Here is a 25,982-nt window from a genome sequence, read left to right as displayed (position 1 = left end):
CCAACCCAAACCATTCTGTGACTTCATGATTCACACATCTGAGTGGTTCCCATCTCCCCCTCTTGAAGCCAGGTAGATCATCAGGCACCTCAAGCACAGCTGCCAACCGCAGAACCCCGGAGGTGGCAAATCCACCAGGCCACCCCCAGGAATGGTGGTGTGGGAACAAACGGACGCGTGGAGCACACTAAATGAACACATTTAGTGGGAACAAGCTCCATCACGGTCAGGTGCGTACGAGCGTGTGACAAATTCTAGTTTTGATCAAAATGAGATGCATAATAAATTCACCTTAATTACACAGAGGGGGGCAGAGCTCCGCCCTGATCTAACCATCAGCGCTGTCTTACTGCAGAAAAAAAAATCCTCATTTAACAACATTTTGCTTTGAAATAGAGCCTGCAGGTCACCAGGCACTCGGAAAATAATGAATCCATGGCTTACTGAATCACTTCCTACTAAAATATTTACCTTGTGTTTCAAGATAGGCAAAGTAAGACAGAGAGGAAGAACTGACTCTCTTCAAAGAGATGCTCAGAGCCAGAAAGATGTCTCGTCTCTACTCCTGTACTTTAACCTTCCGTCTGTATAACCTGTGGATAACTTCAAGCTTCAAACCCACTCTGTGGTAATTGAGAAGAGGTTAGGAAACTCTCCACTGTCAGTCCACGAGACTTCAGTGACAAGCCCTAATATCAGTGTTTTGGAGGGGGAAAAAAAAAAAATAAATCAAGAGACTTCCACTATTAACATTTTCCAATTAAAGCTGAATAATTGTTGTACAGTAAATTGGCTGTTAATTGCATCATGCTAGGCAGGAAAAAGCTAAGGCTTTCCTGGTAATGTATGCCATGAGCAGCAGTGTCAGAAAGGAAGAGAAATAATGGCAGCAACACCAAGACTGCTCTTAATCAAAGGCAAAATCAAACATTTTCCTATCACAGAGCCCCAGAGCTGAAAAGCAAAGCTCTTAAAACACAAAGCTCTGTCTTTCAGAGGTGTCAGGTGGTGTAAATGCCATCGACAAACTTTTTTTTTCCTTAAATTTTCAGGTTTAATCAAGCCCTCTTTCTAGCTCTTGGATAAATAAGTCAGGGCCCTTCACCAGAGAAGCCCCAGCGCAGGGGACTCTCCCGATGGCCCCGGCCCGTGGGTGGCACAGCCACGGCTGCGTGAAGGGGTGACATCAACTGTGACAAATGAAGGGCCTGGGCACTTGAAAGGGGAAGCTCTCCCACCTGCAGGAAGGGAAGGCCGGAGCTCTGAGCTCCAGCCGGCCCCCAACAATCCCCAGGTTGTGGCCAGGGCCCAGCACAGAGGCTTCTTTCACTCCCCGAGCCACGTGCACTGTGAGGCAGCTTTGAAGTGTTGGATTCCATAGGGAAGGGATACACAACATCCCTAAAAACCCCACACTCTGTGATCTGGGCTGGGGAGAAACCCAGCCCGCCAACAGCCACGCTTGAGGGGGCAACTGCCCCGCTCTTAATCGGAACAGAAACTTCATTAAGCCTGAGAAGGAATAAAAGCACCGACCGTGTTTCTTGCACAGTCTTCCTCCAGACCCTACAAAACACAGCACTGCACTCCTGTGCAATAAACAAGAACGTAACTATTACAAACGTCCGCTGCAACTTCTAGAGGGTGGATGTGCAAACAGAAGAAATCCTCGAATCAGGAACTGCTCCCACGGGAGCAATGCATGAACATTTTGCTTTCTCAGCATCGCGTTTAAACCTTTAAGAAACTTTAAATAAATTTAGAATTTACATTATTAGATAAACTTAGCTTATTTAAACTAAGATAAAAAGATTAATAAAAAATAAAAGCTCGCTGACTTGGGAAGCTTATTTATTTCCCTCTTTAAGTTTTCCTTATGAACTCCTTAAATACAGAATGCACTGAGCTTATGAAATTTGTAAGCCACACTACTTGAATCAAAGAGTTCATAAAATGTCACATTCTGCTCTGGCAGCATTATGTCTTTCCTCTATGTTTACTTGAAAGTGTGTCTCTCGATTTATAATGCTCTCTGCAAACACAATTTTATTTTCAAACTCCATAATCTCCTGCAGGATACTGTGTGAATCCAGCTCATGTATTCAATTTCTTGTAATTATTGCAAACTTTTCAGATTAAAGCAACCTTAAACTGCAAACATGCAAAATAAAAACCTTTAAAACGTACACTCTTCTAAATTCAAGTGAGATTACAGGACAGCCTCCCTGATGAAGAATTCCCCTTGTCCAGAGGTGTGATCATCTTCAGTATCATACCTTACATAAAAATGTTTTTATGTCATGATTCCAAATAATGGTTCTAATATAAAACCAGAGAAGAAAATGCATTCTGCAGACTTTTAAGAGCTGTATCAGTCAAATGTCTGAGCTACACAGAACCATGCTGGCTATCCAGCTTCCTTCCTTGAGAAGTCCTGTCTTTTGGAAAGCGTTTCTTGGACAGGGGCTTGAAGAGCTGACGAAGACAACATTCATTCTCCTCACTATTCTGTAAGGTTAAAGCTTAAAATCCAAGAATAAAAATAAAGTGCTTTGGCTTGAGGGTTTTTTCCCTCTTTTTTTCTCCTGAGTGGGGATAACAGAGAAGGTGTGACAGCCAAGCCCAGCTACAGGCAGAAAAAGCACTGATTTACTGAACACTGCCAGACAATTAAATCAGATTAATCAACATCAGTAATCAGAAATAAATCACCTTTTCCCCCTATTAAAAAGAACATGCTACTTGCATTTTTACTTCAGTGTAAATCCTAAGCCAAACTAAATGCAGAATATGTATTTAAACATCCAGAAGTAAACGCTGGGAAAACCCAGAGCTTTTATAGTTCAGTCAAAAAGTTAATTCAGTCCCACAAACAATTCACTGACAGACATTTGGCACTCCAGGCTATGAGCAACATTAAAATCAGCATCAGGTTGCCAACGTCAAATTACCTGAGGATGCAAACTCATATTTCTTGGAATCAAGAGCAGGATTTAATTCCTGAATGCAACACTTTGTTGTGTTTAAATCAGGGGGAGAGCAGAAAGAAGAGGATCTTCAACAAGAAAAGCAGCCGGAGAACTGCGAAAACGCAGCTCAGGATTTCAACAGCAGCCCTGGATAAATAGAGGAGAAGCTGTGACTCAGCCAAGCTGTGCAGAAATGCCCACGGACCCAGAGTCCTCCCTAAACCAACACCATGGCAGAGTTTAAACCTCAGAGGGCTCTTGGTGCCACCACAGACACAAAGCAAAGAGAGCTGCTTTCAGATCTTTCACTCTTTGATGTCCCTTCTCTGCTGGATACGAGGCTCAGCAGGACTAGATGGCAACAGCTCGTCTCCAGCTTGGTGGTCACTGAGCTGCCAGCCACGGCCCGGACGGGCAGGAGGAAGGCACAGATCCACAGAACAATTTAGGTTGGAAAAGCCCTCTGAGACCCTTGGGTCCAAGTCCTGACCCAGCACTGAAAGGTGTTCCTAAGTGCCACACATTTTTTAACACTTCCAGGGATAGTGACCCCCAAGTTTCCCATTGAGCTGAGATTCCTGCGGTCTGCAGAACAGAAGGCGTAAGCACTGGGTCCTGCTGCTTCCAGAGGCTAACACATTCCTAAAAATCCCAGGCAGACAGCACCAGCTGGATTCATGCTCCAAACCCCTTTTCAGAGCACTTATTTATCACCATTGCCCTCGAGGCCTTACATTATTCTGGGGAACCACAGGTTGCAAAACCCCATCGTCCCCAGCCTGAACTAAAACCAGTCTGAAATCTCAAGTCCTGCAGGATCAGAAAATCCAAAAAATTACCAGCTTGCTGTTTCCTCGGACAGCGCTACACAAAATTTTTCAGTATTTCTGGTGGACTGGGTTAATTCAGGTGAGAGCTTGTCAAGAATGCCAGGTGAATTTAAACACTGGAAGCTTCTCAGTGCACAACCTCACGCTGAAAGGGGACGGTTTTCCAGAGGTTGTGAAGAAGTAGCGCTTTTAACCCACGTTTCCTCAAGGTATGTTGAGAAAGCAAAGGCAATAACAAGTTGTTGTTAGCAGAGTTTACCCCGCTGAACTGCAATAGTTTCCCCTCTAGAAATACTTCGCCAAAAGCAATTTGTGCCTCACAAAAAGGTTTGAAAAGTAGAAGACTGTTCTCTTTCCTGTCCGATGTGAGATAATGTAAACTATATAGTTTACAGACATTTGCACATATTGTACATGGTGAATTTCATTATATTAAGTAGTAAGAACTACAGAAAACTCCAGAGTAGCTCTAAAGCAGGGGGGAAAAGAAAAAAAAAAATCTGTATTTGCTTTTCAGTCACAATTCCATATTTAAAAAGGAGGAAAAAGCTCTTCTGACCGAAACCATCTGTATACACTGACCAAAAATAATTTTGAAATTCTATGAATTTATCTGAAATTACATAACTGATCCCGGTCAAGAACTTGCCTTTGGAATTCCAACAGCTATAAACGGTATTTTCTGATGTCAGATGCAAGTGGCACCATTTCCTTTCCCAAGGCAGAGCAGAAGGCTCCATCATTTAATCATTCCCAGCACTTAGGATCAGACAAGGGAGGCAAGTTGCAAGGTCTGCATTAACATCAACACTCCAGCGACCTCTCACACCCCATGGCACAGTGAGAACTCAATTCTACATTAATAAACCCCAACACCAAACTGTTAGAAACTCAGAAGACACCGGGTATTACAACTTCCATAAATTACAGCCGAGCTCAAATGGCCCGTACAAGCAATTGTACAGTGATAAAGCCTAAGTGGATGATATTTAAACAGATATCTGATTTACGGCAGAGTTTTACATCATGCTGGAATTCAAATGACAATTTACAAGTCCGGAGACAGGAAATGCCTGCCCCATGCAAAGTGCTGTTTGCAGGGCTCTGTCGGAAGAGCTGAATGCCGAATCCTTCCCTCTGATGGTCTCAGGGCACAGAAGCCAAATGATAAAACAGGACATTTAAAAAGAGAACGAACCAAGCTGCTGCTTCATCCCCAGGTAGGAAATCGCATCCTCGGTCTTCTCAGAGCGACGTCTCACAAACCTCACTTTTGCAAAGGCAGCTGCCTGTGGTTCCTGGCACCACAAAAACTTCTGATGGGGTTCAGACCCCCAAATTGGGGGATCTGTCTGTCAGGGTCTTCACAGACACACAAATCGCTTGGCAGTGCTGGGTTAAGGGTTGGACTCGATACTAGAGGGCTTTTCCAGCTGTAAAAATTTAGTGATTTTATGAAAATAAGAGCTGGATTTACAGAGGAGGAATTGTGGGATGCACAACTCAGAACAGAACTTTAACACCCAAACAGGTCACAAACGGCTCCCCTGAGACCAGAGACCCTCCTGTCCCCCAGCAATGAGCAACTACAGATAATTCTGGGCGATTAAAAAAACGAACAAAAAAAACCCCCAAAAACCAAACCAAACCAAACCAAACCAAACAATCAAGGAGAAGATTTATCAGAGGTAAAAACATTTCAGGCTTCCAGTGGGATCCAGGAAAACCTCTGGGCCAATAGCTGGAGCAGCAGTAATTGTTCCAAATCTATCAATAAAGCTGAGCTTCTCCTTCATTGACTGCAAACACCAATTTCTTTCATGGGGGATTATAAGTTGATGTTCATGGTCTCTCTACCACCATTAGGGTGATAAACAGTTGAAACTACATCAGGATCTGACACGCAGATCAATTCTGGGTCCATAAAGAATCTACACAAGAGGTTCCTGGACAGGGATTTACTGCCCCCAGTTTTTATTCTCTCTTGCTGCTAAAATTACTTCTGTCAAGCACTTACAAGAGTATGGAGGGGAAGGGGAGGAAAAAAAAAAAAAAAAGAGGAAAAAAGGCAAAAAGAATTAATTTTTCATGTGCTGCTGGAACAGCCTTTTGAAATTTCAGGAGTTTTTAAGGCAAATATGTTCCTGCATTGGAAATGATGCTGAACAGCAGGTGGGAGTGAGCTAAATAGTGAGCCAGCAGCACGAGCTGCTCACTATCCAGCACGCAGCAATTTGAAACACCAAACTAAGCTGTCGAGATTTTTCTCCCAGGGCAGTCGAGGGCTTCATGTTACCAGCGCCAAATTATATTAGACATTTAATTTTAAACCTCAGGTACTTAAATGTAAAACCTTACAACAGTAATAGTCATAAAGCAGTGGGGCATTCCATTTCAGAGAATGGATTTTTCTATTTTTCCCCTTTAATTTAACCAGCACCTCCTGTTTTGTGGCTCTGCCCACTACAAAGTAATTTATCTAATTAGGAGATGTTCACAGCTGCTTGAAAGACAGAAGCCCCAGGAAACCAAAGGTCTGGTTTGGAAGACTTTGAAAAGTTCTCTGGAGCCACACAAAGTATTAATTTAATGTGAAAAAAAGGTGCAGAGAAAAATTGAATCCCAATATGTTATTTTGTCTACAATAAAACCACGTGACAATAAGCAGGCATATTCTCCAGTACATTGGCATTTGAATTCCAAAAGATGCTTAGCTTCTTGCCATACCTGCTGCTTTCACAGTATTAGCTTTTTATGACTAAAATTCAAAAATCTTTTAATGGAGAAAAAACCCCCAGAAATTAAAAAGGGTTTTTCATGCGTCAACTTGCCAACATAAAGGACACATCTCTGAGCTTACCCAAAGATGATACACTCAGAGCAATCAATTATTCTTGAGGTTTTGTAGGCGTTTTAGCGCAACACTTCGGAGTTTGCCGACCCTTCGTTGCCTAAAACTCGTTTTTAATCCAATTTTCCCTCCGTATTTTTTTTTTTAAAAAAAACCTCTTAAATTTTTTCCTTAAATATTAGAACCTCTGCGAGAAATTATTCGAGGTGAGCTTATTCACAAGTACCCACCAGTCACCTGCAATTTCAAAATAAGTATTTCATAGGTAATTCTGGCTGTCGTCTCTTTTGAGCCAGAAGTAATCCCACATGAATGTCAAGCCAGAAAAAGTTATTGCACATATGAGGGAGCGCAGAGCTGCATGGGAGAAAAGGTTCCCTTCGTCAGGAATTGCAAACCAGCTCGGGATCCGCAGCAGGAGCAAAAGGCAAGCCCAGCAGAGACAGCATTTTGAGGTCAAGGGGATGGCAAAAGACGGGAATTTAGCTGCCATTTCTACTTTTTAAGACTCTATTTCCACGCTGCTTGTAGGAGTTCACTGAATTCTGAAGGTTTTTCTCCCTCGCAGTGTCATTTGGGACATCTGGCACGGGGACGGCACCTGCTCACCTGCCTGCAGGGGTGTCAAGGGGCACAGGACTGCAGCCCACAACCCCTGCTTTCCTCCCCGAGCCAGCACCCAACACGCCTCACCTTGCCTTAGAAAAGCTACAGGACAAAAGGCACAGAAAAGCCCAAACTTTGGTGTAACCGTTTAGAAGGAAGGTGGAGTTGGGGTGGATTAAAATGACAAAGCAGCTCAGGGAAAAGAGGAAGAAAATATATGATTCCACGCAGGGCAACACTGCCTCCCCTAAAAGCTTAACCAGGAGTGGGTGAGCCGGGTGGACACAGAAGAGAACAGGGTTGAAGCATTTATTTCACTGTGCTGCTTCACAACATCCCTGCCTTCCTGCAAGAAAATTCTTAGGCAAACTCTGGACCATTTTAATGCAACTTCTCCTGAAGGTGCTGCCCCCACGTTTACAGCTCCAGAAAAAAGTCTGTGCTTTGGTAGGCAGGAATTTGACAGCAAATGCCACTCTGAAACAAGGTGATCATGATTTTAAACCCTCTGTTCTCCTAAGGTGGCACTAAAAACCTGTCCAGAGTTGCTGGAAAATCCAGAGATGGTCTCAGGGCTATACTCAGATTCAGACCTTATACAGACACAGAGATATTTACGGGACATGTGAAATAGTTCCCATATTCCCCTCACTGTTCTCATTTTAGGGGCAGCCAGCAGAAACAGCATTCCTCTCCCTCCTCCTGACCTATTCATCCTGGTCTGGTAGCAAATATCACATCTACCCTTTAAAAACAATTATTGCTACAATCCAGTAATTCCAAAACACCACCAGGAATAGTGTCTACTCCTTTTAATGCCGTTAAATGCTCCACAGAGGACACACTAAGGCTGTGCCAGGAGTGTGCAGGCAATGGAGCAGGAGCACAGCAGAGAAAGGACACGCTGAGGAGAAGATGTGGAGGGTCATTTACTGCTAATGCCCATCACACAGGGTAAGGAATCTGAGTATCAAGCAAACAATTCTATTTCTAATTCCACACATTATGGGGCTGCTCCATCCTTGGAAGTGTCCCAAGGTCAGGCTGGACTGGGCTTGGAGCAACCTGGGACAGTGGAAGGTGTCCCTGTCCATGGCAGGGGAAGATGAGCTTAAAGGTCCCTTCCAAGCCGGACCGTTCTGGGATTCTAGGATTATGTACCTGAAATTAAAATTAAGCAGTACTGTAACCACATGTTGAAAAAAGAACCACAGAATTCTTTCGGGTTGCTCCCAGTCCCATCCAGCCTGGCCTTGGACACTTCCAGGGCAGCCACAGCTTCTCTGGGCAACCTCTGCAGGGCCTCACCACCCTCTCAGGGACAGATTTCTCCCTAATATCCAAGCTAAACCTCCTCTCTTTCAGTTTAAAGGCATTCCCCCTTGCCCTGTCACTCCGTGCCCTCATAAAAAAAGTACTGCATCGATCCATTCCCCTTTGTCCTAATTCAAATTTTTCCCTCGGAATGCTGCAAGTTCAGCACCCAACATCACAGCGGGGTGGGCATCGTTAATTTTTTTTTTTTTTCCTTCCCTTTTGAAAGCAAGCAAGAGCACCAAACTCCCCATTCACCCCCCCGAGCTGCAGGTTTCTTACCACTGCTAATGCCAGAGTTGGCAATGACTGTGGCCTCGCTCCACTGATCTGCACTGGAGACCGAGTAGGAGCGCTGGTGCATACCGTCCGGGCGGCTGTTGAAGGACACCAGACTGATCCCACTGGCCATCTGAGACACAGATGTGCTAGTAGTCACGTTCCCTAGGCACAAAGGGAAAACAAATCGTGTCAATAGAGAGGACAGAAGGGATTTTGCGTCAGGATGGATGGATGGGGGGGTATCTCCGCAAGAGCAGGAACAGGGGTTACTCGACCCACACAATGACCCTCCCTGAAGCGCTGGAGCTGACAGTCCTGAGAGCAGCTCCAATCCAGCCAGGAAGACAAAAATGCCAAATTTTTCATGGTATCACCTCATTCTGTTCATTCACCTTCTGGGAAACACGATCTTCCACTACCCTGCTACAAGGCACGCTCTCTGGAGCTTCTCTCCTTGTTAGACTGCCCACAGAAAATCAATTTATTCCTGAAAGCCGCTGTTTATACAACTGAGCCAACTGCCAGAGTTTAAAACAATCCACCTCTAAATAATACCTGACACGGGTACGTCCCCCACGAACACACCGATGGGGAGCAAATGACTGCCAGCACTGAGAGACCAAGGGAAAAAAAAAAACCCAACTTTTTTTGACACTTAGTCTCAAAACACCACTGTGACACGAAGCAGACATTGGACTGCCTGCAAGTGTCATTCCTGGGGCTCGTCCCAGGAATGTGGCTCAAAAGGGGACACACAAAGAACAGCCTTGACCCAGTAAACACTTCTGTATCTTCACCATCACTGAGGCCTAGGACATTAAAATGCTGGGAGCTGTGTGAGAGGGGGAGTGACAAGGACAGGTTTCCCACCATAAAACAGGACAAGTGGGATCTGGTTGAATACATTTTAGAGTAGAAACAATTAAAACCTTCCAGAAACTCGGGTTCCTGATGGTCTTACTTACAACTTGCTTAGGGGCCAAAACCTGCTCCACGCTTTTGGGTTCTGAGCACGTTTTATTCCATTCCTAGGACAGGCCCTGCACATCATAAGGCCACAAAGAATTTACAGCGCCAGTTTCATTCCTCATGGCAGGCTCTCTAAAGGTGCCCCACAGGTCCTCTATGCATTGAAGAATACTCTTAAAAAACACATGCAAAGGGAAAGGAACAGACGCAATATTACAACGTACCCTCACGCTTTGCATTTCCATTGCACCTTCTACTGATGAGTTCAGAAAAATTAATGAATTAATTTTCAATGCTCCTGTGAGGTTGTTAATTATCTGCTATCATTTCCCCCATTTTTCAGAGGTTAAATGACCCAGGGCCACAAAGGAAGATTGTGGCAGACTTGAAAATAAAACCCAGATCTCCTGACTCCCAGTTCTATCATTATGTCTTTTCCCAGAGCAGCCTTTGGGAAGATAGCAGAGCTTAGTGAACTACTTTGTGTTTATTAGAGTTGGCATAATTGTCCCTTTCTCTCCTCCCCTTTCCCAAGACAAAATCTCCTCTTTAGTCCTTAACACAGATCCATCACAGTATCTGTGTCTTCAATGCACTTACTCAGCCCTCAAGAACTTCTGCCTGGCAATCCCTGCTTGCAGACACGAAATACAGACAGAAAAACCCATTTGTTTAATTATGCAAAGTCTAAGGTGGGTTCTGGAACCGTGTTGGGACCTCCCAAGGCATGAGATTACAGAGCAGAGGACTAAATTGCAATTCAGTATTTTAAAATCACAACAGAAATGAAAACATGAGCTGACAAAAGTTGTGCTGCCTTAAAAGAAATCTCTCCTTCCAAATCAGCTTCTGCGATGCTCGCTTTGAAATCCCCTTCCCCTCTGGTTTTCGCAATCCAGAAAAACTATGAATATGATTAAACTATTTTGATGATCCACCAAATCAACGGGAATGGCTGATGTGAGCGACGAGAGTTTGAGACCGAGTGGGTTCTACAAACTTGAGATTTATGCCAACATAGACACAACACACAAATACCACAAGCAGTGATATTTTTATGCTGAAACCTTCCATCTAGTTCACGAGTTTTTGAACACAAGCATCCAACCACCTTTTAACCATGATGCAAACCCAAAACCTTGAAAAGAGAACATCAGGATTTCTATGCCATCATGTCAGCACCAAAAGCTCTACTCTCACCTTAATGCTATCTGAGGAAACTCCAGCCCCATGCCGTGACATGAACCTATTGAGAAGTGACATATTCCGGGAGCCAAAGAAGGATTTTTCTTCCACTGCGCCCCTCTCAAAGGTGCAGTGGAAAACCAGCACAAAACAGATGCCTAGAGCATTCCTGTGACACTGTACTGAACCGTGATGAACCCAGCCCAGCTCCCTTTCCTACAGCCACAGCCTGGTAACATTTATCCTGCAACCTCTATGATAATATTCATTCAGGATTAAATCCCACTTTGTCCAGGTGCTGCAAGGTGTGTATTTTCATGACATATCAGACCATCGAGCCAGAATATCCATCTGAGTAGATATCAGAAGGGCCAGGCTATAGAAAATAGTCTTTCTTTTCCTGTCCCTCTCCTCCACGCGTTCAGCTCTGGCATAAACTTGTTACTCAGAACCTTATTTAAAAATCATTATGTCCCAATCCAGTGCTGATTTTTCCACTTCTCAGTCCAACCGCAGGACATGAATCCCGCACTGGGCACTAAAGCTTCCACCCCAAAACAAGGACCGCTGCTCTTGCACGTTACGTGTGCCACACAGAGCTTCTCCAACACAGTCTCACAGTTCTTCCCATCTGCAATGGGAAACCAGACCTGGCAAAAGTCCTTTAACTTTTCTCATGGATAAAGCCTCGACAGCAGCAACCACCTCAGACTTTGAGCAGACAAGCAGGAGACAGTGAGAAAGGCCAGCAGTACCCAGTGAAAACGCTGAAGATGACCCTACCCATGGCAGGGGGGTTGGACCAGATGAGCTTTAAGGGTCCTCCCAACCCAAATCATTCCACGGTTCTCTGATCCATGAAAAGCAAAGCCTGTAAGTTGGGTTAGGCACACGAAGCCTCTCCATCCTGCACCTCTTGTCCCCCATCCACAGACAGCCACCCATCCTCACATCCACCCCAAGCTCCTGGCCTGCTACCTGGCCCATGCTGGAGCTGTCAAAGAGTTGCCTCTTCAAACGCATCCCACATGCATCAGCTGGTTGCTTAAGTTGATTAGCAGGGGGCAGTTAAATTACTATGCTAATCCATGTATTCTCAGCACTGTTTCCTTGATATGGATATGTGTATATGCTTACTGGGAAGCCTTGATTAGTTCAAGCTTCAATGTGTCAAAGGCACCAGATTCTTTCCAAAGAATAATTTTAGCTGTACTCACATCCCTAAAGTGTGGGAGCTGATTTGAAAAGGTACTTACCTCTACCATATGCTATTTTTCTTTAAACAATTTGCATTTCAAAGGGAATATGGCATTTATATTTGAATGAATATCAGTATGTTGCCAGAACTTGTCTCAAATGAGCAAAAAAAAAAGATGCTGGTCTCCTATTGAACAAAAATGTTTTCATCTACCAAAGGAGCATCAAAGAAAGAGTTCCTCTTTCTAGCTCTAGACAGCTTTATTAAAACTATCTTTTCTGATGTTATAAAACACCCCGTTACGGCCGCGCTTACAAAACGTTCAAACAATTAAGCCGCACAAAACCTATCCAAATTAAGATTCAAGGTAATTTCCAGGTTTGGCCACTGCTCAGCAGACAAGCCCCCTAAGAAAAGTGAGCGTGCTCACACAAAATCCCATTTAAATACCCATTTATTCAGTGTAAATCGCTGCCCAGAGCAGGTGGAGGCAGGAGGAATTAAGCCGAGGAGTGCCTGCATGTGGAGAAGCTGAGGGAAACACACACGGGGGGCAGAAGGAGAACAAGGGAGTCACTCTGGCTCCTCACACACAGCCCTCTCGGATTTCCAAAACAACGGAGCAGAAATGCAAGACTTAGAAGTGAAATGAAAATAACCAGGATTCCCACAAACACAGGACCAGACAAGATGCGAACAGCGCGTGTCTAGCAGGTAAAAGCCAAAATGTGAAGAGTCTACTGTAATAAAATACGCAATTAAGGTTAAAAGAAATGCAGTCTTGCACATATGCAGTGACTTGTCCAACAGAAAACAAACCACTCATGGTTTTGGTCACGTTTGCTCCTGTAATGGAACAGGACGAGGGACAGCGTGTCTGCAATCCCTCTTTTGCTGGTTTTTAACTGAATAATCCCATGAATCATCACAGGTTAGTGCAACAGACACATCATTTCCAGCCTTCACCAACTACACCACCCACTAACTACAAATGCAGAACGAATGTAATGCCCAAGTAGACCCTGAGAAGTGAGATCCAAGTGACACAAACAATACTGGGCACAAATGACTTCCATTCCCCGCTGCAGGCACATCTGTGATTTCCTCCAAACAAATCAGCTACCAGAAGTTACATTCACAAGTGCAACTAATATACTCCTGGATTTATGAGACGAGCAGCCAGTGTGCAGGAGTTGTGAAGCAGAACTGTATTTTTCCATGAAGCAGCAGCAGCGTATGAGACTCGTAGGGGGCTGCACAGAAAGACTGAATCAGATAAACTGCAGCTCTGCTTTCACCATGTTTCATTTGTGCCAAGCTCCTCATGTTCATGACGAGTTTCTCTTCCAAAAAAAAAAAAAAGAAAGAAAAAAAGAAGGAAATAAAATAAACCTCTTAAGGCCAGAGGGCTGTGCTCACCAGCTGTTAGAACTAATGAAAAATACATTAGAGTTGTGGGTCAGGAAATCCTGACTCTTGATATCAGAGGGTTAATTGTTTCAAATCATGTTGGGTCAATTTGTGTTGCAGGAATTCTGGCTATTCTTGAAATGCCCTCTAATTCAGCAGCAGGCACTGTCAAGTCGGTTAGATTGGCTGTGGATGCCCCTTCCAAACCCACACCCAGCACTGCCCCCTCGAGACTTTTCAGGGTGAAAAGACAAAGGGAGAAGCCCCACTGCTGGCTGCAAAGAGATGGGACGCATTCCCTTCCCATCCTCAGCTCCGCATCATGCCCAGAATGAATTCCCAGAGTCGCGCAGAAACCTTTCCAGTGGACAAACCTCTCCTGAGAAGTGTCTGACCATCCCAGCAGTGCTTCCTGCCTCTCCTTCAGCTATAGATATGAACCCTGGGACCAGGAACATTTTGGGGACGGCTCTGCTGGGTTCCATTAAATTTCTGCCTCAGCATCCATCTTTCCCAGGTGCGTTATCTATAGCTGTGCTCACTCTGGAGACTGTGTGCTGCTCTAAAGGTGAGAAACCAGCTACTTACAGCTCCTTGCCTCCCCCACTGAGGAGAGGCCTTGCCGGGTGTCTGGCCACGTTCTGAGGAGACTGTGGGACCTGAAGAGCTCTAAATTTCACAGCCAGGTTCTTGAGGGGGGTAAGATTCCCTCAAGTATTGCCATGGATTCTGTTCCACCCTGGCGGCAGCATGCAAGCAGCACGTGGCCTCTGCCCTGGCTTTATCAAGCACCCAAAACTTCCTGAGGCTCCTCACGCATCAAACAAAAACGAGTGAGAGGGAGGGCTGGAAACGGGTGATCATTTAGGTCCCTTCCAGCCCAAACCACTGTGACTCTGTGACAAAAAATCTTTCCAAACCACGCTGGTTCCAGTGCTGGAACTCTCCCTCAACACGCTGACAATCACTTTCAACATTGCAGCAGCGAACTCGCTTTTGAGTTTCACTTAGTTTTAAGACCTTTTTTTTTTTTTTTTTCCAGAGGCATCTACTTACTGAATAAAATTCCTCAGGACAAGCAGCTATTCCTAGAGGAAGCCCTTCTATCTCCATCCCTGCCGAACTGGGCTCGATTAGCAGTGCACAGACCGAGCAGGGTCAGTACTAATGAACAAACAAGGCAGTGCCAAGAAATATCCTGGCAGAGAAGGACGTGGTGCTGGGAGTATAACGAGGAAAGCCATTATTCTCAGAGCATGCCAAAGCAACACAGCAAGTGTGGAGGAAAATTAAGTCATCAGAGGAGACATCTCTTCTAAAAGAAAGTTAAACCCAAGATCTTCACCGCGGGCTTCTGCTTGAGATCCCCGACTATTTATTCTGCTGGGATCAAAGCCGGCTTCCCTTTCCTGGCGGGCATTTTACTATTATTATTATTATTATTCTGTAGTTTTAACAAATAACAGTAATAAATAAAATATGCTTGGCTTTCTGGGCAAGTCCTGATTGAGGCTATCTGCTTGTTCAGGGACTGCAGCTTTAGGACCCAGAGGTGAGTGTTTTGCTGGCAAAAACTCTGCTTTGTGCTGCTCTGATTTGGCTGCGCATCCCGACAGGAACCGTGGATTTAACTTTGTGAAAAATAACAGCAGAGATCCAGATCATTCTGGGGTAGGTACAGCAGAGCATGTGCAGGGCCCTGAGGCAAAGGATGTAAGATACTTCCTAATCCCTTCGACTGTCAGTGGAAATTATTAATAATGGAACTGGAGAGGGGGTGGCGCGGTCCTACCTGCACGCTGGATGGGGATGCAGCGATGGACTGGGCTAACTCTGGGAGCTTCGCAGAGCTCCAACCCTCCCCAAACCCTGCCAGAGCCTCCTCGGGGAGGGACCACTGCTGGTATTCACCGCCTCTTCAGGAAACAGAACAAAGAAACTTTATTTTCGCAAAAGAGACAATAGCTACGAATTCGAGATGACTCTTCCCCCCCCCCCCCCCCTTTTTTTTTTTTTAATAGCTATTGCCACTGTAACAGCAGCTAAGTGAATGCATGTCTGCAGTGTGAGCAGTTTTGATAAACAGCCTCTGCGGGCCACACAACGGGGATAATGTATCCTTAAGTACTGCCAATGAGCTGCCATTCTGCACAGCCAATTACTTCTGTGCGTCTGTCACTCAAAGGAAAAATGACTGAGCCCATTAGATCAAACCTTTGTCACTGTTCCTAATGCACTCTTAGGCCTCATTAATCTGAGGGAGCAGCAACACAGCCGCCGGTGCCTCATTGCCTCCCCCACAACAGGCCCACGTGAATCTTCTCATCTCTCCCCCAAGTGCACCACGTTAATCAAGCTCTCCTTATTACCCCGGTCCCTGTCACGGCGGAGAGCGCTCTCTCTCTTAAATGCTCTCATTATGGTCCATCTTTAGAGCTGGCTGAGTGGGGAAAAAAAAAAAAAAATTAAAAAAAAAAAATAGAGGGGGAATAAAAAAAAAAAAACCGAGCCAGAGAGAAAGAGAAGAGGAAAAAGCAAGTCCGATCACATTAATATTCATGACAATAATTAGTATTCTAGGTCACTGAATATTCATGCTATTAGTTTGGTTTTTTATGGGTTTGCTGGATGTCCTGATTGCTGGAGTGTGGAGGAAAACAGCATGGTTGGGACTTTAGATGTCAACGGCAGTTCAATACTCCAAACACATTTGTGAATTTTTTTTTCCCCTCCCCCGTTTGGTAAATCAGCCTCAACCCTCCCGATGGCTTTAACATCTTAAAATCACGGGGGGAAAAGCACAAGCGATCCTGCAAAGGTCTGAACATCCAACCAGTTTGTGCCGCGCCACGTGACCGTCGAGACACCGGGATTTCATCGGGTGGACAAGGCAGATCTGGGATTTTATCCGGGATACGGCGCCACGGAGGCATGAAAATCATCCAGGGGGAAAGAGGCACTGACTGCGGGCTCCAGTCACCTGCCTGAAGCTCCACGACACATTCCTGCCCTTTATCCACCTCATCATCACTGGGGATTTTGCCCACCTCGAGAAAGGATCCTCAGACAGTTCGTGTTTTTCCTTTTTTATTTTTCCCTGAAGAGAAAAATCTCAGCCAACTCATTTTTTCTAAGTATTTAACTAACGCAGTTATTTTATCAAACATTTATTTCATTATTGCTAATATGTGCCCTGCTCCTTTTCTCCCATTATTAAGGAATATAGGGTACTAACAAGTGAAAGTTTGTATTTCCCTAGTTCTGGAAAGGGCAAATCCCAGTCCAAAGGAACCGGAGAAAACGACCTTGAGGGATCCCCCTCTAGTGGGACGAAAGGGAAATCTCGCATGCGCCTGAAATTGGGCTTCTTTCCTTTGGAACAAGCAAGCCGCCAACCTCTCCTTCCTGTCGCTGCAGCTGTATATCACTGACCCAACAGCAAAGCCACCCAGATGGAAAATTGACTCGGGTGATTGATGACAAAACTAAGTCACAAACTTGCGTTTGTGATCTGTGGCAAACGCATAAAACTCGCGCTGAAGTGGAAGCGCGGAAGACGTTTTGTGTGAAGTCACCTCACGTCCCTCGTCCCACTCCAGAATTAGTGACAAGTAACTCCCAACGACCAGCCTCTGGCCTTGTGGGAAGCACACCAGGTCATCCTCAGTCACCTCCAAGTAGGGAACTCAGAGCAGATTCCGGAATTTAGGACTTGGCTCAGCATTTATTTGCAAAGGCACCCGAGATCCACGGGCTTTGGAAGAACTGCCCACAGTAGTAAGCTCTTGGCTTGATAAACGTTTTTACTCATCCTCAGCCTGACCATAACATCTGAATCCTCAGAGTGACCCCCCAATTAAAAAAGATTATTACATGATCGACAAAGAACACTGAGGATTTGATAGATGATCACAATTAATAACAGACAGGAACCTCACAGTGATAAGAATGTGGAGCTGCCGTTCCTGCAGCATCTGAAATGTCACAAGCAGTTAGCAGATAACAATCTTCAGCACACTTAACGATGGCCCTGGAACTAACACATTCTGGGATTCTTCACATACTGTACAGTCACCATTTTAACGGAAATTTAATAGCACCAAATTATTAAAATGAAGTGTTAATCAGGAAACAATTTATCTCTACACCATAAGCTATTTTTAGACGTGAACTTTCTACATCAGTGGCTCTTGCTACAGCTCAGGCTTTGGGTTGTTTGGAGAGGAGAAGAAATAAATGACTCCTGGGAAAGATTTCAGGAGTAAGTTCACCTTCAGGTCAAGCAGCTCAAATCCAACCCAATTCAGGAGTGAATGAAACCTGGACATGCTCCTGGCTCCAAAGTCAGGCTGAGCCAGCTCCTAAAGGGCAGAGAGACTGGCCGGTGGGATGGACAGGACTCTGGCCCTGCTCCCAGCTCTTGGAGAAAGCTGGAACTGAGAGAGTCCAAGAATGACCCTTTTCTGAAGGACTTCCAACTGAGCCGCATCAACCAGTGCCATGTAAATTTAATTTAAATTTCAGTTCCTTCAGCATTGTTTGTCATCATTTTCTTGGATTGAAAATACCACAGGAGTGACATAATTTTAGATTAAAGGGAGTAAACATCCATTTCCCCCAACTCACAGATTCCTACCAAGTTAGCTTACAAGTGTGAGAACCTTCCCTAAAGCCACAGCTAACAACCTGTTACTCAAAGTCTACACAACATAAATAACACAGCCAAAACAACCCTGCATCTCTCTGTATTTTCTGGGAGAAGCTGGCACAGAGAATCCCAGTTCTTACACAACGAACCCCAAACTGCACCTCCAAGAACCCAAGAAAAGACCAGCTTTCAAATCAAAGTCAACCTTTTTCCAGGCAAGGTGCTTTGCAACAGCAGGAGCAGATCAACCTTCTATTCTCCTTTCTCTGCTTTCTGACACAGCACAGAAAATATTCCTTTTTCCTACTGCCGTTTCACTTCCAGTTTGTTCACTGCCCCACCATGGCCGTGACAAAGCACTGTGACTTGATGTCAAGGGAAAAGTATTCTTCCCAGCCCTTGTGCCAGTGGAAACCCTGCAGGGAAGAGTAATCGGGAATTTCTGTAATTCACTTATCCTCATAAAGGTTTTTGTTTGTTTGTTTGTTTGTTTAACATCTCTGAAACACCAACTCTCAAGGACTGGAACCGAGAAACTGGAAGCGAGTTTATGCCAAAGAACTGAGCTTGTCGTTCCCGAATTCCCAATATTGCCCTGATCAGCCTCACTCCCTCTATTCTGCTCCCAGCGCTGTCATGGGAAGCACCTTGGGAAAGACTCTCTCCATGTGGGAGGAAATTAAAGGCGTCTGATCAATCACTGAGGTCCAAAAATGCTTTAGGGAGGGAAGGGGATGAGAAGAAGGAGGATCTTGAGCTGCTCTGCTGCCTCACAGACCATGGTGGGATCATAAGAGCGGCTGAATCTCGAGAAATAACACTCAGAGAAAACCATTTGCTGAAATATGAACTTAAAACAGCAGTTACAGGCAATCAAATAGGCATTTAATCCATAAATTTCTTGGAAAAGTTGGCACTGAAATCCATGCTTAAGGGGCAGCTTCCAAGCAGTGTTTAAGTATCAAATGAAGGCATCATCCAAGACAAGCAGCATTAATTGTTTTGGGGAAGAGGTAACATGAAGCAGAGAAAATAGAGTGAATTTACAGGCCTAAAAATCAAACCAGCAAGCGCTGATTCTTCCTGTTTGGTCCAAAGCTCCTCCACGTGGCAGGGCCATGCACAGAACCCTCCCAGTGACAACCAGCGAGTGCCAAGTTCAGCCCTGTGATCCATTTTCAAGGCTCAAGGCATCACTTTTCCCAGCGCTAACGAGTGAGGGGAAGCTGTGAGGCAGCAGCACAGCCTGCAAGGGATAATCTGCAGATGTCCTGAGCTGCATGGCAGACAACTGCAGATATTCCAGGTGTCCTCCTGGCACTCCAGAACTCAGCCCCAAGTACCTACAGGTCTCTCACCCATCAGCAGCTGGGACCACTGTCCCTGACCACATCAGAGCTCAGATAAAGAAGGCAGGCACAGCCTGGGACAGTGCCCTTTTTTTCTTTCTTTTCCTTCTTTTTAATCATTCTTAACTGATTAAGAGCTCCTTTTTATGTTTGCTTTTCAAGCCAGTAACAAGCAGCAGATGCTGACCAGACATCAACAACAGCAAAGTCTTTCAGTATTTCTGAGCAAGAGGACGAAGAAGCCAAGAGGGAGGAGAGAAGCTCCAACTATTCCCATAGTGTTGTTTGAAATCCATTATCTAAGTTTCTCAGCATTTGGAATTTCTGGCATAACTGACTTCTTTCCGTGTGATCAAACCTCAGGCTGGCCAGGACACACACACACACACACAGTGAGAGCTGCCTGCTGTAAACTGTCGTGGAAAGTTTCCCTCTGACCTAGCAATCCAAGTAGATGCCAAAACGTGTAAATTCCATGCTATAAACCTTGTATTCTTATGTATCTCTAAATATGTTTCCAGGAACTTGCTTCTCTGAAGCTATCAAGTAATTTTTGACTGTATTCAAATGCGTCAAAAGCTGGAATGTCTTTATTTAAACGTCTCACCTGCAACTCATTGACACAGTCCAGCACTTTGCTTCCCTAAATTAGGAAGTATATTGAAAACCAAAGCACTCCCCACACCTAGTCATCTAACTTATATAGTAAACTGGAAAAAAACAACTCAACCACGAATAATTTTCTTCCAGTGCCAAGTCACAACTCGAGAAAGGCTTTGATGAAATCACGGCTTCAGACACTTCAGGTCCCAGCCTGAGATCTCCAGGGGTGTCTGCTCAGTGGCACCACTTTAAAAATCAATCTCAGACAGCACCATTTTCAGCTGGAAACAAACAAACAAAAACCTTCTCTGTTTTCTCCCAACAAAGGGGAATGTCTAAAAAAAGCAGGGAATTACACCTTGGGTTGAAGGACTGGGGCTTGGAATGAGATGATATTTAAGGTCCCTTCCAACCCAAACCTGCCTGATTCTATGAAACACGAGACAGATAATTATTGCTGTCCAAGAGAAGACACCTGAATATCCAGGAATCCCAGGGTTGCTTATCCCAGTGGGCTTTGCACAGGGACAGGAGCGTGGGGATGGCTTTGCTGGCACATGCAGGAGGTGTCTACGTTATCCATAAATGCAAAAGGCACTTGGCACTTTATGGATGTCATCCCAAACATGCTGACAGAACTTCCACTACACCATTATGAGTTTTGTACAAGCTGTGCATTTTACAAGATAAATTGTCTCAAACGTTTTCCCTTAACGCAATTTTTTAAAATCCACTTAGCTGTATGGACAAGTACTTCAGCAAACAATAAACGTCTTTGTTTAGAGCTCAGAAGGAGCTATAAACCACTTCCATCAACGAATTAAAACAGCTTTCCAAAGAAGAATCTTGCTGTTAGAAGAACGCATAATACTGAACTTTCCTAAAGAGGAAAGAAGGGCTGTGGATCTCACCAGGAAGCCCTAAAAAGCCCTTTCAGATCATACAGCATTTGCTTTTCCTAAGTATTAGATAAGAGATGGAAAATTCCTCCCATATGTTAATTACCGTGAAATCATGTAGGGCTTTGGCAAGTACAAGGCAACAAATACACAAAGACAGACACTGAAGGCTACTCAGAAACTCAGAATCTCTCCTGGGGGACAGATCAGCAGTCAGGGCTTAAAAACTTCCACATCAGTGGGTTTGTAAATCCCAGAACGGCTCAGGCTGGAAGGGATCCTGAAGTTCAACTAATTCCACCCCCTACCATGGGCAGGGAGACCTTCCATGATATCAGGTTTCTCTGAGCACCACCAGCCTAGTGTGCAACACTCCCAATTATTTAGAGGTATCCATCTCTATCCCAGTTGTTCACGATAATTCCCTACAAACACGGGAAATGCAGGTCTTCTCCCATTTTTGTTTTTCCCCTTAGCAAGGTCTTCTCTTACCTGAATTTGGCGAGATGTGTAAACTGCTCATGTCTTTGGAGAGGCCGTTGGTTTTGGGGCTGGAGATGGGGGCACAGGCTGATGTGGCTCGGGGTGGCCTCTTCCCGGGGACCTTCACAGTGGTTCTCAGCAAGTCAATCTCTTTCCCGTGAACGTTCTGCATGTAATCCTGCAAAGGGAGGAAAAAAACCCCAAACCCCAATATCAGACAGGAAGTTCTGTAAGCAGCAGAATTAATAAACCTGATTTCACAAGGCTTTAGCCCGACACCCTCTGCCACCACCCACCATATGGTTTTTCCCCTTCCTTACGTGTTCCTGATAATCCCTTCCACACTTCTCACAATTAACCCCAAAAGTCTGGAGCTTTCTCATGGATCCTCCAACTACCAGCTGGATAAGAGGTGATTCACAACACAGCCATGTGTGGGAATTCACCAGCTAAAGGTCCCCAAACAGAAGGAGAAGACAAGGCTGAGTGTCCTGAGCATGTTTACTTGGGTCTGCTCTCTGCCAGTGCTTTATGCTCTCATCTCTTTCTCCCTCAAATTTGGCTGGAATGGCTCAGCAGGCACCAAAGGGGCCCTAGCAGGCAAGGTTTCAGCAATTCCAACATTGTTTCCTTAGAATAGGACACTTCCTGCACCTACACAAAGCATCATCAAAGGAGAAAAAAATCACGCAAATTGCACCTGATTAGAGCAAACACAGGGAGCCAGAAGTGGAAAAGGCTTTTGCTGATTCTTGCTTGGAAAGCTCACAACGTGGAAATGAAGAGAAAAGCAAATGGACATGAGTGTTTTTATCAGAGGGCACATTGATCCTGGGGTACACCAGCACAGATATTTCCAGGAGAGAGGGTGAATGTTACAGCCACCACACAAGACACTGAAGTTCTCATCTCCTGGTACACAGGGCTGTGGTCACTCACATTCCAGAAAAAAAAAAAATAATTGAAACTGGAACAACTATGAGGACATGAGAAGCAACAAAAGAGACCCTCTCTTAAAGAGGACATGCAGGAGGGGCAGCACAGGAGAGTAAAATCAGGGGTGAAAAGAGGCAAGAGCGCTGCACAAAGAGATATCTGGGCTGCCCAGAGCAGCTGTGGCTGCCCCTGGATCCCTGGAAGTGTCCAAGGCCAGGTTGGATGGGGCTTGGAGGAACCCGGGCTAGTGGAGGGTGTCCCTGCCCATGGCAGGGCATGGAATGAGATGAGCCTTCACGTCCCTTCCAACCCAAACCACTCCAGGACTCTGGGATTAAGAACCCCAAAAGAAAAACAGCGATTTGAGGCGGCTGGGAGAAGATCTGGACTCCCACTTCACAAGAAATTTCCTGAATTTACCCCAAATCCGTATCACTGCTGCCACAATCCAGGGAGCTGATTGCTCCCTCATCAAGATTCTTTCACCTTTGGCAGTTTTAACAACACAAATTATTTATTCTGCTCAAAACACACCGAAAATCTGGACCAGCAATAATTTCTTCACAGTTAACAGAAATCAGTGATAAAACCCTCAAACTAAGCCATCATGGCAGCTTATTTTTCCCAAGCTGTCTAAGAATTATTAACAGGAAAAGCCGGGGTCTGAACAATTCCTGGGGAGAGGAGACAGAGCTCTGCTGTCAAGAGAAAAAGAAAAGCAATCCACTCAGGAAAATCCCTTTACTAGGTGTTGGAAAACAAACACCTTTCATCCATAAATTAAGAACCTGGCGGAACTTTCTTATTCGGGTGTCACTTCTTCACAAACTAAAATACGATAAGCAGAAGATAATTGAGCACTTATTGCTTGTGGGCTCTAAAGCGAGGTTTAATCAGAGTGACTAAACATTGGCACGTGCTCTTTTCCAATAGTTTTAACATACAACTTAAATTGGAGAAGGGGGTTTTGGATCCAACTCTGGTGAAGGGTGGGTGTGATTTCCCAACTTGAGATGTGGCAGGGTGTTATTAAAGGTCCTTTAACTGGGTGTAAACCAGGCTGAGGTGAGCCACAAAACCACTTGAGGAAGCCAGGGCGCGTTGGCAAACACAAAACCGACGCGCTGCAGCCGCCGTTAGAGCGAAGCGCCCGAACAACAACAGATGCCGGGTAGGTATTAATGTCAGCTTAAATATTTATGGGGATATATCAAATGTAAATAATAAAGGGCCTTTCATCGCGTGCAGGATGCACGGCGATAATCTGCGGGTCTCCCCGAGGAGGGGAGGGCAAGGACCTCGTTCCCAGCCCCGTCAGATCCCCGCTCGGGGAACCAAAGTTCAAACCACAAAATGACGCCGGGGCTTCAGAGACGCAGTGGAGGGTTTGATCAGATTAGAACAGATGAGGGTCTTGCTGTCATCTGGAATATGCTGTGTTAAAGAGAAGACAGCAAGCTGGATTTTGATATGCAAATGGTACAGGGATAACTCCCCGAGATGTTAGTTGTAGAAAATGCTGATCCGAGAAAAAAGGGGAAAAAGCCCTTTAACAAGGCATGAGGGTAATTCAAAGCCAAGTACTTTTAAACAGCACTTAACAAGTCCCTAGAGCCCACTCAACAGTGGGCCACCCCAGACGTGCCATCTTCTGCCCCTCAACAGCTTGAAAAAGTAGTAATTGCAAATCCATTTGCATTTTTCTTCTCAACTTGTCCGCGTTCATCATTCAGCAAGGCAGGGGAAAAAAAAAAATTAAAAAAAAAAAAAAAAAATTAAAGCCAGCAGCAAAGCAGAGGGACCCCTCCCCAAACATGTGGCGCAGAGGAGACGTGGGCGCCCCGATCCCCCACACCCCGCGCTCGCACCTCCGCCGTCGCTTGTTTTTTACATTTCGCTCCTAATTATGTTGCATCTATTGCCATACACTTAATTAGCTGCATTAATGTGATTTCTTTTCACATAGTCAAGCAATTAAGAGCTATGATTGAGTTTCATTCAATTAGCCTCAACAAACATGCTAATTGATGTCCCAGATGCAAATGAGGTGCAGTGAGAGAAACCTGCTAGCAATTGAGAGTTGTGGTGGGGGACCCGGGGCTGGCAGCTCGCTGGCAGCAGCACGGCTTAACACGGTTCCCCCTCCTCCCAGGGCAGGGGGAACACCAGCCATTAGTGCCTCCGCTGTCCCAAAGAGATCCCTGCAGGAATCGCAGGACGGAATCCAATCGGCGCCGTCTCCGGTTCCGGCGGAACGTTCCGCTGATCCCGGGATCCGAGGGCTCCCCGAGGTGCCCGTGCCGGCTCCGAGCTGCTGAGACACCGGGCAGGTGATGATGGCCTGCAGTCAGCACTAACTGGCAGCTCCATCTTAGTCAGAGCAGGGCGACGCTGCCTCCGCATCCATCAATCCATAATCCCCCAAAACGCGCTCCCCGCGTCGATTCTCATCCCGTTTCGTCCCCGGGTTACCGCTCCGCTACGGCGCCGCCGAGGTGTTAATTTGACTACTCAAGGCCGTTGACCATTATCTACAGGACTAAATAAACTGCTAAAATATCGGGGGGGAAAAAATCAAAAAAAAAGCTGCATTGACTGAAGATGACACTAAATATTACTTGACAGTCTCACAAAATGAATTGCCTTGAGAAAGAAAGAAACAATGCGCCGTGGCACATAATAATGTAAGGTAAAATTACTTTAGTTCTGCTCTTAATACAGCAGCTCTCTGTTTACAACAGCAGAAATTAATTTAACCAATTAACTGAGCGGAAGCCTTTCAGACATGCAAATGGAGCAAAGGGGTATGATCGTGTTTTCTAAACAGGCCTGCCAAAAAGAGACACCGCCGTTTTGGGAGGCCTCTTTGGATTCTGCATGCCAGCAGTTGTTGAATTTGCAGCTGCGTGTCACAACAATTTCTGACGGTCCTCAAATCTGGAGAAGACAGTCCATCAAGGGCCACAAGCTGAACCCAGGTTATGTGGTGGTTCCAGCTTCCTGCCTATGTCCAAGCTGGCCCTGAGCATTTCCAGGGATCCAGGGCCAGCCACAGCTGCTCTGGGCCTCCCCACCCTCACAGGGAACAATTCCTTCCCAATATCCAATCCGAATCCGCTCTCCTTCAGCTTAAAGCCATTCCCCCTTGTCCTATGCAGGGCTGTGCTCTCGAGCCATCCTTAAGTTGAAGACATGGCTCAGATTATCAAGAACATGGACATAAAACACGTTATGGAGTCTGAGGGTTTTCAAATAACACAAGAGTGGTGGGCAGGGAGAAAGCCCTTCTCTAGGGTTGTAGTTTTACACTGGGCAAAGGGGTTTCCAAGCTCACATTGAAACCACTCACACTGCGATAAGCCACGTGTCACAACACTAAAATGTAAAAAAAACATCTGCTCCTTGCTAGAGGTCTCCCCATGTTTCTTCTATCTGTCCCACTGCCACCCT

General features: G+C 45.3%; 1 protein-coding gene across 9 annotated transcripts in view; it reads right to left on the bottom strand.

The window, feature by feature from the left end:
* The window catches only part of AGAP1 (ArfGAP with GTPase domain, ankyrin repeat and PH domain 1), a 308,736-nt gene that overhangs the window by 90,554 nt on the left and 192,200 nt on the right, over window positions 1-25,982 (bottom strand). For 7 of the 9 annotated variants that reach the window (XM_066189389.1, XM_066189390.1, XM_066189391.1 and 4 more), the window contains 2 exons: window positions 21,606-21,774; window positions 8,853-9,014 (listed from right to left, as the gene is read on the bottom strand). In XM_066189389.1, the coding sequence (XP_066045486.1) occupies window positions 8,853-9,014; window positions 21,606-21,774 (331 nt within the window). The remainder of the gene's footprint in view (window positions 1-8,852; window positions 9,015-21,605; window positions 21,775-25,982) is intronic. The other 2 variants (XM_066189392.1, XM_066189388.1) reach the window with 1 other exon arrangement.

The sequence above is a fragment of the Chamaea fasciata genome, unplaced genomic scaffold (genome assembly GCF_029207755.1).
Source record: "Chamaea fasciata isolate MVZ Bird 193981 ecotype frontalis unplaced genomic scaffold, bChaFas1.0.hap1 SCAF_8, whole genome shotgun sequence".
NCBI classification, from domain to species: domain Eukaryota; kingdom Metazoa; phylum Chordata; class Aves; order Passeriformes; family Sylviidae; genus Chamaea; species Chamaea fasciata.
Note: the sequence above shows the minus strand (reverse complement) of the source record. Positions and strands in the feature narration are given on the sequence as shown.